Below are 16,054 nucleotides of genomic sequence, written 5' to 3'. Positions count from 1 at the left end.
TGTTCCTTGATAATGTTTCAGTGGAAACTTTTCATAGCACATTGTGCGCAACCTTTGCATCTTTAAGAAATTAAACTGTAAATGCTCCAAGTGTTTACAGAAAAAATTTCCAACTCCCTTTTTTCTCCTACAAAAACAAAACCCAAAGACACCTGGAAAATCTGGAGTGCACTAAAAAATTAAGTATTTCAGCTATTTTTTTCCTCTACCTAGAATTAATTTGATGAGGCTAGCACCTAGTGAGAAATATGATTTAAAAACGATGTTTGATTTTGAAATTGTTGGTGTGCTAACAAAAATGTATTCCGTTTCGCAGCAGAGGAACGATTCACCCATCAAAAGAGACTGGCTGTCAGAGATGAAAGAGAGTAAAGAAATGGAGAGAGCCATTTTAAACATATAAGACAAGACTTTCATCTCATGCTGGACCATATGGGACAGTGCTATTAACCTTGGAAAAAAACTGACAGGAATGAAAAAGAAAAGAAGATGAAGGAAAAAAAAGGAATAATTTACCTTCAATAACTTTTCTGATCTGTACCGACACGTTTCAAAAAGTCTACATCTATGCTTTTCCACGGGTGAAGGTTTTGCCATGTGTCCCCTACATCTTTCTGTCCATCCAGAAGTGTTGGGACGGGTTTTCTGATAGTCTGTGTGTCCTTCCCCCACCTGCCAGCTAGGGTGCTGCCTGTGGATACCTGGGCAGAGCGCAGCTGGTGAACGCATGGATGACTCCTTTGCCTGGGTCACCCACACACCTTTCTTTCACCTCAGCAGCATGACGCTGACTGACAAAGCAGTGTTAAAGACAGACATTTCTGTAGTTTGTATTATTTCTGCCCGAAGATCTGTAGTTTGTATTATTTCTGCCCGAAGAGCAGCTCCACTCCAGCTCTGCAGCTACAGAAGCGAGCGCTCCCAGATCCTCCTTGTCAATTGTCTCATCGGTGCTTAAAAAACTCCCTCTGTGGGATTCCACAATCTCTTCTCCGCAATGCATTTGTAGACTAAATTCTCCTTACTCTTTGCAAGTGCTTTGCTAACATTTAAGCTATTTCTTTTTTTTTTGCTGAGAACTAAATGGATTACTTTTTATCTTGCCCTTGAGGGACATGAAAAACAATTGCTCACAATCCTCTTTGTGAGAACGTTGTCCATGTTTAAGCTCCCTGTCAGCTTTCTCTTTTCCATATCGAGCCAGCCAGTTCTTTCAATCCTTCCTTTTGTGTCACACTTTGAAGTCTCACTTCTGGTGCTCTGACTGACCCTTAATAGGTGGCAGCCCAGAGAGCGGGCACGGTTTGCGGTCTCAGGGGTGCGAGCCAGGGCAGAGGCGTTACCTTTGGTGCACCTAGAACCTGCTGTGACACCTCCAGGAGCTACCAGTGGGGATTTGAGAGCTAGCCAAATGCCTTTGCACCTGCCCTTTGAGGGATGCTCCCTCTGTTTCCAGGCCCCGTGCCCAGCCCGGCCGCCTCGCCAGCCAGCCACCCCCGCCCCGGGCCCCGCTGCCCGCTGGGCTTACCTAGCCCCACAGCCCCGACCCCTCCGCGCAGCGCTCGGCGGTGCCCAGCACGGCAGCCGCGCTACCCCGTGAGGAGGGCGATCTCTCCCCCGTGACGGCACTGTGTGCACGTTCGGCCACCGGGGTTTTTCTTTTTTAAACCATTTTATTTGGGGGGCGGGGGTGTGCGCGGGGGGGTGTGTTTGGCGTCTTTTACGGCAAGCCTCACCGCGGCAACCGAGGACGCTCGCCGTCCCCGGGGGTCGGGGGGGCACCCTCTCACCTGCGCCCATCCCCGCGGCGGCGGGGCGGGGCGGGGAGGGCGCCGCGGGGGGCCGCGCGGCGCGGCGCGGCGCGGCGCGGGGCGGGCGGCGGAGGCGGAGCCGGCGGCGGCGCGGCGGGGCCGAGCCGTACACTCCGCAGCCCTCCCGCGGGGGCTCGGGCATCTCTGCGCGCCGGGCGGTGGGAGCGGCAGCCGCGCCGCGCCGGGCTCGGGGGGTGGCGGCGGCATGGAGGGCGCGTACCTGGCCTGGGAGCTGGCGCACGCCGTGCTGCTGCTGAGCCTCTTCCCCGCAGGTGGGAGCCGCGGGCGCGGGCGGGCGCGGAGCCCCGCGGGGCGGCGGGGCCGGGGCAGGCGCGGGCGGCTGCGGGGAAAACTTCGGTCGCCGGCGGCCCCTTCGGCGGGGGGCGGCGGCGGGGGCAGCGCCGCGGCGGGGGTCGCGGCGGCAGCCCGCGGTCTGCCCTGGCATCGCCCCGCGCCGCCTTTGCGGGACGCCCCGCCGGGGGGTGGGTGGAAAAAAAAGTCCTTTGTTTGCAGTGCGCGGTTATCCGGGGCTGGGAGAGGGGCCGGCAGGGAGCCCCCACCCCCCATCTCCGCGGGCCGGGCTGTTTTGACAATAAACTCTCCGGTAATCGGTACAAAATGTCCCCGCGGGTAAGTGCTCTCTGAACAATGGGCGGGGAACGAGCCGCCGCCGTCAGGTGTCCAGCGCTCCCCAGCAGAGGTGCAGCCTCGCCGGCGGGGGGGTTGATCGGCTCGGTGCCCCGCCGCGCCCCGCCGGGGGGTCGGTGCCACGCGGTCCCGAGCGCCCGGGCAGGCGGGTGACCGCGGGAGAAGGCATCGGAGCCGGTCTGCTCTGGCGCTGCCGGTCCTCCGCGGTGAAGAGGAGGGCGAGCGGTGCCGCTCGGGCCTTCGGGAGGTCTGTCAGTGCTCAAACTTCGGTGCGTCGGGTGTAAATTCAAAGGTTCCTTTCCGCTGCGTTGCTACGGTGCCTTCCAACCCAAACCGTTCTGTGAAAAGGGGGTTTCCTTGCCCAACCTCACAGCCCTGGCGCACGGGGCTAGTGATTTTAAAGACAGCAATCTGGCTGCGGCGCCGGGCAACTTTGCACATGGCTTTCAGAGTCGCCGTGCAGCTGCTTGCACAGTTTGTAGGCTTGAGGGGCATTTGGAGGCCTACGGAGGAAGGTGCTGTAAGGAGGTCGCTGCTAGTGTTCGAGGAGTTGCACCCAGGGAGCAATTTGGCCCTGTGCACCGAAGTCTGAAAGCGGGTAACGTGAAAGGTTATTTTGCTACTTATCTAAGAGCAAGCTGAGGATCCAGGGAAGCAACGCACAGTGCTAGATGTTTACCGTCTGCTGCCACCAACAGAGAGGAGCCTTGCAGAGCACCCTGTGTGAGAGCAGCTGGGGAGGGCCCTGCGAGTCTCTGCCCATGCTGCTGGGAGCGAATAAAACTAAAATACCAGGAGCTAACAGTAGCGACAGTTCACGCTTCTTCATTGTAAGCACTTTAGTTTGGGATGTGAGAGGGCGCAGTAGTTGATTGATGAACATTTTTGTTAATAGCTTTGTTTGGGTAACTTTCTGGGTTTGCTCCCTTTTTTTTTATTGGTAATCTGGAGTGTGATATCTGACAATTTGGACTTTGCTATTTAGAAATACCCACATCCATCTGCAAAATGCTAGTGCTGTGGCCACAGGGATGGGAAAGTCTCCTGCCAATGTGTTATTCCTCGAAATAAATTAAAAAAAAAAAGCTGAAATTATTAGTACGCACCAACTTTCTTCATGTATTTCTTGCCTGCACTTGAAGGTTATCCTTCCTCATATGGTTAGACTGTCCTTAATGAAAGCTTGAGAAACAGGTCAGACTGGCAGCATCTCCTGGAAGACATGAAATGCAGGCTCCACACTGCTGGAGAGGCAAGGAGGGAACCTTTCTCGTGATCCTTCCTCTGGTTCTGGGTTCAAACGCTTACTTGTGGGAGACTTTTCAGCTCGGGCACATCAGACAAACTTGTATACACAAAAATACACTGTGTAGTAGGCATAAATGACTTGCTGTTGCAAAAGACAACTGTCTTGGGTATGTGTGCGCATCATCTGTGTATCACGCAGATGTAGGAATAGTCAGGGCTAGTTTTGTGCTGGAGGAGGTATCAGTGATGGCTCGTGTCCTGGCAGGGGCGCAGGGGACATCAGAATTGACAGGCAGGACAGAGCTGCTCTGCTGTGCTGGATTGCTCTGGAGCTAGCATGACCCTGGGTTATTTCTGGGTTTGCCTCAGTGCAGACACTTGGACTGGATGATCTCCCACAGTCCCTACTGAGATCTATCCTATCCTGTTGTTCATCGGTATACAAATTTATATGAAGTATCCTTCTTTGGCCTTTAGTCAAGAGCTCCTTCCTTTGGTTGCAAATAGGGAAGGAGGATGTAGAAAACAGAGCTCAATGCAGCTTCTTGGAGGATAAACCATTCATCTCCTCTGTCCACAGCCCCTTCCTACTTTTTGTTTTCCTAACATACGCCACCACTTTTCCTTCCATTTGGGGATTGCCTAGTCCTCATTTTATGCAATATTCTGGAACGATCTCTTCTCTGTACCTCTCCTGTCCTCCCCCAAGGCTCGCCCTGTCCCCCACCCCCCAGTACTCTGGCAGAGTCTCTGGGGCATTTCCATCCCGTGGTCATGGAAGACTGGACATGGTTCCTTTCAGCATCCATCAATACAGTCAGCTGCAGAGTAATAGGAGGCTCTCCCTGTGCCCAGAGGGAAGAATGTCTGTTTTCATAATGCTTCCTGCTACCTGACAGCCACGAGGGAGGAGGCTTGAAGGAGGAAGATTGAACTTGATGAGGATTGTGATTGCTGTCACTCAGTCGCTGCCTTGACCCCCTCAAACCATCTGAGTATCCTGCCCTCCCTACTCCCCTGTTTCTATCTCTGCTCTCTCCTCCTCCTTTTCCTCCCTGCCCTGTGGCAGTGCAGATTCTCCTGTGCAGAAACGTGGCCCAAGGCCACTGCCAGGAACAGAATGGAAATGTCAAAGATTGTTCAATACTCGACTCTTTTTCCTTCCGTTACAACTGGGGACCCTCTCCCAGCAAGTGCCTAAGTGATTTTTCTTCAGGCTTTGTAACAAAGATGGTGATAAATTTGGCAAGAAGTGAGACTCCCATTTGCATCCTGTTTAAGTACCATTCATAGAGACTGGAGGCATTTCCATGTGCTCATTTTGCAAGAGAGAGCCTCTCATTGACAGATGACTGCAGCTGTAGTACCGTTGGGTTATACTGGCTCTCTGTGGACTTTCCACCTCGCTTCAGCCCTCCTGGAACCTGTCATTGATTGTCCAAACAGTAATGCTTCTTTGCAGGTGCCTGGATTGATCAAAGGATCCTGAGTCACCTCCAGAAGGGACATGTTGCACCAGGACACAGGTGGAATTGGAAAGGATATGTCTTTAGCACATGTAAACACGAGCTAGGATAGGTCTTAGCAGGAACATCTGAGTCATGTTCCAGTCGGTAGGAGTTTCTCGCAGTGAAACTTGTCCTTTTCTCTCTCTGGTCTGTTGTGAGAGGCTGTAATGATACCTCTATATTCTTTGGATTTCTGTCTGAACTATAATTCATTGTTAGTGCAAGCTGTTCAAAAGATTTTTAAGGCATATCTGGAGCTGTCAAACTAAATACCAAATACTACGCATTTGTAGTTTGAAGGAAAGCTGCTTTCTAGCCTGAACTTTCAGTAAACACTCTGGTGTAATCGGAAGGTAAGGAATAACAAATTCTGGATGAAACAAGAACCACACGGCATCAAAGAGTTTCAACAACATATATGTTTATCTACAATACATGACAACTGATCTTATTTCATATCAATCTTGTAGAAGAGAGGCAGTAATTGCTCAAGGTTAAGCCACTTTTCAGCTTTTTCTCCCTGTCCGTGAAGATGAATGCCGTTGCAGAGATCAAGCGTTGCACATTGTCTTGCTCTATGTATGTGACACATGTTTTTACAGATGTTGTTTTCTTTTTCATCTAGTACAAACATCTTCCAGGATTTTGACTCATTTCCTTAAGTCTCTTTCAGCTGTTCAGAGAATGGCTAGAGGAAATGAGGTCTAATATCCTAATGCATTGCATTTACTGTAAGTACCTTCTCACTTTAAGTACAAAACTTTTGCCTTTTTGTAATTTCTGAACGTCCTTCTGAATATTCCTCTGCACAAGAAACAGCTTCTGTTCTTCAGGAACTCAGCTTCCCTGTTTAAGGCTCTTCAGCCTTAACAGACCTTAAGTTATTCATTGTAACCTTAGGCAAAAGAGGAGAGCTGATGCTAAAGGCATCTAATGAAAGTGGTGATCCAGACTTCAGTGTGTTAGTCTTTTGGACATTTATTAAAAAGTCTGAAGAGAATGCACATACAGATTACTAGGATTTGGCATAAAAGGAATTTTAAAATTATTATTACTCCTCTGTGTTATTTTACTGCAGGAGTATTGTGCTTGGCTTTTTCAGTGACTTTTAGGAAACTAGAAGGGCTTTTTCTGAAAGGACTCTGACAACGAATCCTGCAAAAAGTCATAAATGAACGTAATTTTACGCGTGTGAGCAGTCTCCTTGGCTGGTTGCCAAACCTAATGGCAACTGAAGTGTATTGTTTGTCCACTGGCCAAGATTGCTGCCGTTAGTGATAAAAGCGTAAGGGGAGTGTAAACATCTGTGTTTGAAGGGAGAATGCGACTCCTATTTTCTAGGGTATACCAATTAGAAAGCACAGTAAATGTTAATCTCTCAGTGGATTTACTCTTGGGGTTTATATTGATTTATTCTGAAAACATAGGTTTTCAGATATACCTTTAAATGGATTTTTAATGATCTTTTTCGTGTCGCAGCAGATCTTTTTTTACAGCATGTAAGGCTCTTGGTTACATTATCTTTAACAGCAAACAGGCATGAAAAGTTTCTAATGTTGCTACCATGCTATGCAACTCCCAGGCTGCTCCATACAGATCATTCCTGGAAATTTTAACTCAGATGAAGCATCATTTAGTAACATTGTCAGCTACAGGGGGTTTTGTCACTGGGAAGCTGACAGCATTAAATGTCTATGATTTTAAATGTCATCTTGACAGCTGAATCCTTAATCATGTAACATAATCATTAAATATCTGATACGGAGAAGAATCCGCTGGTCAACTAGGCACTGACGGTTAGAAATCTAAGTGATAAAGAGGATGCATGGGCTGATTTAAGTTAAGAAGAGATGAAAACTGTGGCAGGGAAATTTGAAAGTCAGAGAGATACATCCCTCACAGGTTCTTTGGAAGCCTGGCAAATGCCAGATTAGTCCTACATCTCCTTTCTTTTCCCATCAGCAGTTGTCTTAAGCTAAGTAGCGCTCTTCTGCTCATGCTGGGTGAATGTGCTCCTTGTGACATGGAGTGGACTTCTTTTAAAGAAAGGCTTTGTGCAAAAGCCACACAGGAAAAAGAAATCAAACTTGTTGGTTATAACCTGTCCTTCAGAGCCTGCATGGTTTGGGGGGGGGAGAAAAGGTCCCAATGAGCTGTGTAATAGAAGTCGTCCGGGTGTTCACATAGCTGGGCCATTCATAACTAACTAGGTTCCTGCTGAAGGGTATCATGAGATTAAAAACTTGCCCTTGGCTCTCTTAATCTGTTTTTTGTTCAGGAGTTAATGGCTGCACCGACATCACGTGTTGAAGGTTTTGTCTGCAGCCCTCAAGACTGGAAACTTCATTCTTTGCTGAATGCAATCTGGCTTTCTCATGCATTCACCTGCCTCCCGCAGCTGCGTTTCTAAGAGACGCGACAAGTCTTAGGAAGCTCCCACAGAACTGTAGGAGTAAGGCTGGAGGAGACTTGCAGAGGTCATCTGGTCTGTCCCCTGCTCTCCCCTGGGCTCAGACGGAGCAGATCTTGCCAGGCAGACTTTCAACTTAAGGCAGACTTGTGAAGAGTCTACCGCCTGGTACATAACTAGTAGTTAAAAGGTCAAAAGCTTCTCCTGATACCTAACCAAATCTCCCTTGCTGGTTGCTTAATTCCGTCCTTTTTTTTTTCCCTGCTCTGCTGGATACAGTGAACTGCTGATCACCACCCTCTTTTTAATAACATTTTACACATTGACAATTAATATAACATCTTTGACTTTAAACCTTTTCCAGCCTTTTCTTTTGGTGCATCTTTTGTAACTCCTCCTCCTCTTCTCAGCCCTCTCCAACTTGTTTGTATTTCCTCCAGATACGATGTGTAAAATTGACGTCTGACTCCACATAAGAAACATAGTGCTCCCAGGTTTAACAAAATAGTTACCTCCCCATGTACTATGTGCTTCAATTTGACTCAAAGCATTGTAAATCTGATCTTAATCATGATTTAAATCAGCCAACAGTAAGCCTCATTTTAACTGTTTTGCATTTCTACTTAATCATTTTGTAAAGAAAGGTTTAACCTCCTTTATTACCATTGAGATAGAGTTTTAATTAAATATAGCCTTTGCACTTAATGTTATACTTACTTTGATTAATCACTGTGCCTGTATTTAAGCAATTATGTAGGTTGTTATATGTACACTTATTCTGATTCTTTGTGTGTATGTTTTAATATGAAAATAGAAAGTGTTGACATTTCTTGTATTAGATAATTGATCTTTTACTAATGATTTGCATCGATTACAATGAAGGAAATGAGAATTCTGGAATGGTCTTCAGTTAGACAAATAACACCACACAGAAGCCAGCCAATTCAGAAGAAAAAACTCATTGAGAAATGTTTTGAAATAAAGAATTAATGTCTGAAAGGCCTGTCTGTAGTCAAAACTGTGGTTTCTAATCACTATGCTGTAAAAATTTCAGAACTAGTCCATCTCAACCTCATTTTATTCTTAGAATGGCAATGGAAAAAAGATACATTTTTTTTTCAACTCCTGATCAGTAGCTTCTCTTTGAATGGACTAGTTGCTTAATTGAGTTGTACTGAATGAACTGAAATAAAATATTTTCCCTGCACCTGCTAGGGAACTCCAGATGCGAAGGCTGGTTTATCAATGCGGCACAACCTGCCTAGAGGTGCTCAGTGACTGACTTCCATGAATTCAGTAGTTTGATTGCCTTTAAAATGTTGGCAGCAAAGGTACAGCTTGAATAATTTTTTTGCCTTTAATTTTTTTTTAATGATTAGAGGAGTTGTAAGTTTACATTTATGTTGTTGTATTTTCAAAATTACTGTTGAATAGTTTTACTTTTAAAAAGGAAAATATTCATTATAAAAATCCTACATTTTTACTTTTAATGTAATATTAAATTAAATATGCAGTTTAATAGGGTATTTTTACCTGAAGTGGTTCTGTTCATGTGCCTTACATGCTCTTCTGGAATAGGACCTGGTACTGAGGCATTCATTTTCTGCTGCTCAGTGCCCGATTCTTTTCTTTACTTTTGCTGCCTCTTTGTTTGCTGTTTTACATGGCGTGGAAGTGCTTTCTATGCCTGGATGAGCATAACTTTTTAACTTTGAAAAGAAATTATGTTATCTTCAACAAAATAAAAGCTTCCTCCCAGTAGTGTTCATTGTAACACAAGCTGTTGAAGTTTCCTATTCCATAGCACATCTGACTTCCAGGTATTATACATAAAATTGCTGACTTTGCAGTGATGCTAATATCATCATACCTAGGGTTTGAGGTATGCAGCACAATAAAAGAGGTCAAATGGAAGGAGCAGAAGTAAACCCTATATTTCTGGTCTCCTCCCATAAACTAGATACCATCAGAAGCAATGCTGAAATGGGATTCCCTGCTTAGGCAGGTACTCGGACCGCGCTCACAGCGCGATGCCCTCTTCTGTGTCTTTCCTGGGGTAGGAAGGAGGACCACTTTTTCAATAAGCAGCTATCTATGTATATGCCATGTATATGCAATTCGTGATAGGGCTTATTAATAAACTAGGAAATAAAGTACAATTTGCAAGCAAAAATTACAAGTGGGACTTCTGCTGACATTGGAGATTAAGTTCAAGAGCCGAGTTATGTATCTCCTTGCCAGAAGACTGGGGAAATGAAACTGGATTGTCAGAAATATATCCAAGTCTCTGTATTCAAGGCGCTTCCAAGACAACATCAGTGACAGATCTTGCTGGGTGTTAGTGTGATTACCTGAGGTGAGATTTGTTCACCCAAGGAGGTTCTGAAGAACATGCTGATGAATCCTCCAGAAGTTATCCTCATCACAGTTTCAGAAGGCATGTGCAAAGATACTTCTCTAATACTGGGTCTGCCATTAAAAACATGTTTATTAGATTTGGTATTGTCTGTAAAACAACGCTTTTACAAGAATTTTTTACCAATGTCTTAGTTAGTAGCAAAGTTTGTGCGCTAGTTAGACAAGGGAAATCCAACTTGCTGCAGGCTTATTGAAAATCACTGAATAGATGAAGTTAATTTATATGGACAAATAGGGAAATACTCCAAAACCTGCTTCTTAAATGGATGTGTGCCATGTGGATGCATGACATGTGATGCAGTGACTTGTATTTCGGTAACAGAGCTATATAAATACTTCAGCTATCTTATTACTAAAACCAGGATTTTTCTCATGAATCTGTCAGTTCTTTCAGTGAAGGAAAAGAGAATACAAAGTAATACAGACATATACAGGTAGCTGTGTCTTTTCTGCAAAATTTGATGAACATATTTATTAATCTGAAAGTCTTGTTTATTGCTGTAATCTTCTAGGAGAAAGTACTGAACTAAATATCTAGAGAAAGTAAAAAGCAGTGCTGCTCTTTGTGGTATTTAATGTGGTCCATCATAAGAGCAATGATAACGTAATTATGCAATTATTGGTATATATTCCCCTCTGGAGGCCTTACGTAGATGATTACCAGTGCACCTTTTAATGAAATTGCTACTATTTGATAAAATTACTGCCAAGACTTGAAATAATTAGAATTCGCAATGCCAAAAGTCTTACATTGCCTTCCTCAGTTGAGCCTTTTCCAAATAGACATTAATTCAGATTGCAAAACGATTCACTGTTGTCCAGTTTTCTCATTTCTCTTCATTAAAACTACCTTTTCACTGCATTTCAGAAAACATGCTTTCAAGCCCATGTTGCTCATTACAGGGAACATTCGTTCAAAATGGAAGTTGAAAGATATTGCACCTTTTAATGTAAATGTCAGCAAAGAGAAGTGAGAAGAAAAAGCCATTAAAGGGATAGACTGGATGAATGACAGCTGAATTTGAATACACTATGCATTAGTGAGCTTTTTCATTCCTTCTAATCATTCTCTGTACTTACTTTATAATTTGTTTATTTATGTGTCTAATAGCTGATAAAACTAACTGTGAGAACAGCTGGTTAATAAGTAATTTTGGAAATTAGAGGGAAGGTGGCAATAATTCAGTAGGAGTAAGGATCAGTCTAAATGTATAAATCTCAACGCTGACAAGTGTTGTGGCAAACAGTTGCTCTTTTTTCGCAAATCCTACTTATGTATACTTACATATTTATTTGTCCTCTGTATTTTTCTTTGAATAAGAATTAGCCAGTAGTTGTTCTAAGCTTAGACCATTCTAGTTTAAAGAAACCTGATAGGTCAGTCATGCTTCGGGTTTGGTTTTGTTCATTAGTACATTGCCCGTAGATTCCTTCTTTGGTGGGAAGTTTCGGTGTAAGAGACCATAGCGCATCAATGTGCTGTAATAAAATGAATTAATCACCTAGAATAGGTTGTGCTTATAGTGCTTCAAGATGAGTGGCTGGACTGCTGTAGTACATATGGTGCTCCTTCAAGAAACAAACCCCCAAACCCCAAAACAACAGAAAAAGCCCCAAAGCCATGATTTCCCAGAAGAAGAGGATTCAGAAAGGTATCATACCCAGCCATGGAAAGAAGCATGGCATTTGGTCCTGCTGTGGCCATTTAGTATGTGTGCTAAAGGAGAATTATATTCAGCTACATGTCTGCCTTTGACAAATGCCTGTTTTAGCTGTATTAGCAGAGTGAGGCATGCCAGTCAGAAGGGGCAAGCCGCTTGGTGGGCAGGAAAAGCGGCCTGTTTGCATGGCTGGAGTTTCCTCACCCCAGCAAAGGAAAACAAAGCGGCTGGGGGAAGAGGAAGGTGTACCTCTGTCTCTGGAAGGTGCAGTTACTTCCCCCAGCCCCCTGCCTTGAGGGAGTGTTGCGCTTGCATGTATGGGGCAGCTCTCACATGTTTGGTTTGGAGGGCATGCGCAGAATCTGCTCTGCTAAGCCTGCTTCTGAAATAAGGAAGCAAAGTACGATGAGCGACATTGCTAATTGCTGCGACAAGACCCTATGCAGGAGCATCTGCTGGCTTCTACCCACAAGCAGGGGTTCAGCCCAGGTGCTCAGATTTGTCCTGCCTGAAGATCCTGTGAATGTCTCTCTTGGAGAGTGGGATGTGCGGGGGCTAGAGAGCTGGCTGGATTTGTCTTCTTGCCACCTGCCTCTGATGCTGGCTGTTTCTGATTAACCACATCTCATTCAGAGGGGTGCGTAACCTCTCTTCAGGTGTAGCTGGGTGTCTCCTCAGTCACCTGAGCTGTTTTCTCTGCAAGGGGTAAGCACCAAGTGCCTTTTACTTGTCACATGGAGTGCCCTCCCAAGACCTGAGGTGTTTAGTGAGGCAGGTCCATGTAGGAGCAATCCCAAACCGTGGAGCTGAAAGCTTGCCGTGGGGCATCACTGCAAAGGGGGGTGTCTCACAGTCACAGTCAAGGTCCAGCTGCCTCTGTGGTTCCCCACGCTCATGCCTCCACAGATGATAAAGACAACATTTGTTCCAGCCTCCTTCTGCTTCCTCTCTTGGGTTTGCCGTGGGCGGGAATCGGCTGGCTGGCTCTACGCTTGCTCTTTGTGTTGGGGGATACCCGTTTCTCCTTTATGGTGCCTGCAGATGGAGTTGGTTTGGCTGTGCCTTTGAGTGCTGGGCTGGTGAGCACCCGCCTTCTGCCCTCCACAGTGCCCTTCCTCTGCCCCCTTCCCGTTCAGGCTGAAGGGTCTACAGCGTGAGGGAAGGCTGGGTGACAAGACAGTGGTTGCCCTCATGCAGCTGGGTAAATGTCAAAGTCCCCACTAATCCTCTCCTCTGGTTTTCTGCTTACTAACGTACAGCCTCTGAGGATCCAAAACTTCAGAGCAAGTGCAAGCACAGGAGCTCTGCATTTCTGCTTGGGAAACACACGGCGTTGAAGAGTCTGTTGGTCAGCAGATAGCACTGACTCTGTTAGATGGGTTAGAAACAAACCACTTTGTTCTGCAGGGAAGCCTAATCAGTCTAGACCCTGTAATACATGCCCAGTGACAGTTATTTTTCAGTGTCCAAGGTGGAGCAGGGGCAGAGGAGCCAGTCAACGTTTCTATCAGCAAGGATTTGTGGCATTCAAATATGCCGAGAGTCCATGACACTTGCAGGGGACAATCACGTCTTTGGCCTTTTTTGGTCTGTGTCTTTGAGGAAGACACTAGCATGGGTGTTGGCGTGGATGGTTTCTTTCGCGAAGTAAGAGGCTATAGCCTTCTTTTCCCCTGCAGCCTAGCTGAAATGGGATCTGATGTAGCTTTCAGATCAAATCATTTAAAATTGACATTTGCCATTGCTAAACTTTTCATCTAGCATAAGGGAGAGTGTCTGTTTAGTGAAGTGGAACAAAACAAGTAAGCATATGATAGCATCTTTCCTTTGAAAAATCTGGGAGATTTTGTACATCAGAGTAAATTAAAGTTGTTTCAGTGTGATTAACATGCGAATTTGACACTATATGTGTTGCCTTGGGCCATGAAATGGTAGGACAAAGAAAGTATAATTGAAAAGGTCTTAAATTAATCTCCATCATAGCATATGTCAAGTGTCATAGTGGGTTTAACAAACAAGAGACAGACTTGGAAAGGTGATACTCTTCAGTTAGACCAACTAATACTGTAAAGAAGACCGGGCAGGCTTCTGGCTAGGACTTCTGCACTTGTGTAAAAGAGATGTTTTTGCTTCTGCTTTTCTTTCAGATCTGCAGGAGACTTGAGTTTCTGAAAACATACTCATTTTTCCAGCAGTGCTGGGTATGCTGAAAGAGGATATTACCTCCCTGCAGGCCATGTCTTGCTGATATCCGTGGACCATTGCGTCTACAGCAGTGCCACTACTTTAACTGATAAAGCTATCTCTTGTTTCTGCTCTCTTACATTGGTGTAGATGAGAAACTGAAAAATGTGGTGAGTGAGGTCTGTGTGACAGCCCTTGACATGAACCCAGTGCCCAGAATGAATAGGCACTGAAAAGAAAGCAGTCTCTCTAATTGTATCCAATCACCACAATCTTACATGAGTCGCGGACATTTTGACCCTTGAAGTTTGGCTCCTCAGTGCATTTGTCATAGAAAAAACGTTAACTGGTTTAGAAATCATGGTCAGGATCAGGTCATGGTCAGGTCATTGTTGTCATTGCGCAGTGTGTGTACAGCTTACGTGGGGACTGCTGCTGACTATGAAGGTTGTGGACAACCACAGGGGGAAGAGGCAGATGCTCAGAAGAGCCTGCCATGCCCTTACGAGTGTGTCCCAGCCCTGGGACAGGCAGGGATAGGGATTTGCTCTTGCTGGGTGAACCTGCTGGCAGGTCGCTGCCAGTCCCTTGGGCTTGGCAGAAAGGCTAGTACTGGATATGAGCAGGTTGTGGCTGTACTGTGAAGCTGCGCTGTGCCCCTGTCTTGGGAGATGTTTGAGATAAGTTTAACGTGGAAGGGAGTGGAATAAGGCACAGGGTTGTTTTGTTTTGTTTTGTTTTGTTTTCTCTGAAAGCAATCTGTTGTGTTATAGAGCTGCCACAAACTTCTTGTTCCTTTTAATGTTTAGATAATTATTGAAAGAGGAAATGGCCACAGAGGGACTAACCTGTTGGCCTAAGGTTCTGCAGGAAGTCTGTGGCAGAGCTGGGAATAAGATCCACAGCGCTTGACTCTTCATCTTATTCCATAGCAGTCCCACGTCCTTTGTTTGCTTGGCAGCTGGAGATGGTTTCCAGTTGCTTGTGAGCGTGATGTGGACTTGCACCTGATGTGCTTTTCCGTGCTACAGCAGTGTTGTGGCTGAGGCTGAAAAGCTCCGGCATAAACTGTATTTTTTTTCCCAGGATGGTGCACTCCTTAGCCAAAGCTTTTTTTGTTTGCACATCCCTTAATTGTTACAGGAACATTCTGCTGTCCTTAATCATATCCCTGCAATTTGACCTGCATTTCCTATCAGTATTATCTAGAGCTGTTTTATTTTCTAATTCCTCCAGCCCTGTTTTCCAGATGTTCCTTCTGCATGCAGAAGTCACAACTGCTGTACTCCCCCTCTTTCCTCCCTCTCCCTTCATTTTTAGGTCTTAGGAAGCTTCTTGTAATATATTCATATATTCTGCTGCTTTTTTCAGTTACACAGCCTTGTTCAGAAGTGATCCCGGCATTGTAGTTTTTAACTCAAATTTGTTATATTACAAGGAGATGCTAGGGTAGTGGAAGTGAGTCTTTTCAGCTATGGGATACAAATTTAGAACATCCAAAATGGATCTTGGGCTGTCCAACTCTGAGCTTTGCAATTTATTTTACATTTTTTTTTTCATTGTTATTCATTAAATATTTGCCATTATCAACATATTTTGTTAGCATGTAATAACTACCTGCTAGTTGCCCTTGAGGACAACTGTAGAGGGTCATCCAGAACCCCATTGTGGTACTCTGGCTATGCAGTGTATGGGGAGTGTTGGATGTTTCGCAGTGGGATCCGCAGTCTGTGACCAACGCTCCCACTCGCCCGCAGGAGCCACAGGGACAGAGGATGGGTTTCCTCTCTTCCCCTTCTCCTGTGGGGTCCCTGTGGTCAGGTGGGCTTCAGTGAGGTGGGGACACTCAACCTGATATTGAAGTAGTGGTCCACCTCCTTTTCCAAGGTGGAAGGAGGTAGAGGGCGGGGGGGCATGCCCAGGTGTGGGTCAGATAATAGAATAAGGATGCACACCCACACCTGGAAATCTTCAGTGGAGACATAACAATGGGTTCCTCCATCCTGTTGCTCGGAGAGTTTACAGTCTCACTGGTGAATGGTACAGTCATGGTCCTGCCTGGGGTGAACATGGAGCCCTGGGAGGAGACAGCAGACGCTGTATCCTGTGGGGTTTGGCACTTGGAGATCTCTTACGATCCCTGGCGTATATTCTGCCAGCACAACT

General features: G+C 45.7%; 1 protein-coding gene across 1 annotated transcript in view; it reads left to right on the top strand.

Moving 5' to 3' along the window:
* Positions 1-1,923: 1,923 nt before the first annotated feature.
* KIT (KIT proto-oncogene, receptor tyrosine kinase) overlaps positions 1,924-16,054 on the top strand; it is a 59,531-nt gene continuing 45,400 nt past the window's right edge. The window contains exon 1 of the mRNA XM_052780049.1: positions 1,924-2,083. Within this exon, the coding sequence (XP_052636009.1) occupies positions 2,017-2,083 (67 nt within the window). The 5' untranslated portion in view covers positions 1,924-2,016. The remainder of the gene's footprint in view (positions 2,084-16,054) is intronic.

The sequence above is a fragment of the Harpia harpyja genome, chromosome 2 (assembly GCF_026419915.1).
Source record: "Harpia harpyja isolate bHarHar1 chromosome 2, bHarHar1 primary haplotype, whole genome shotgun sequence".
NCBI classification, from domain to species: Eukaryota; Metazoa; Chordata; class Aves; order Accipitriformes; family Accipitridae; genus Harpia; species Harpia harpyja.
Note: the sequence above shows the minus strand (reverse complement) of the source record. Positions and strands in the feature narration are given on the sequence as shown.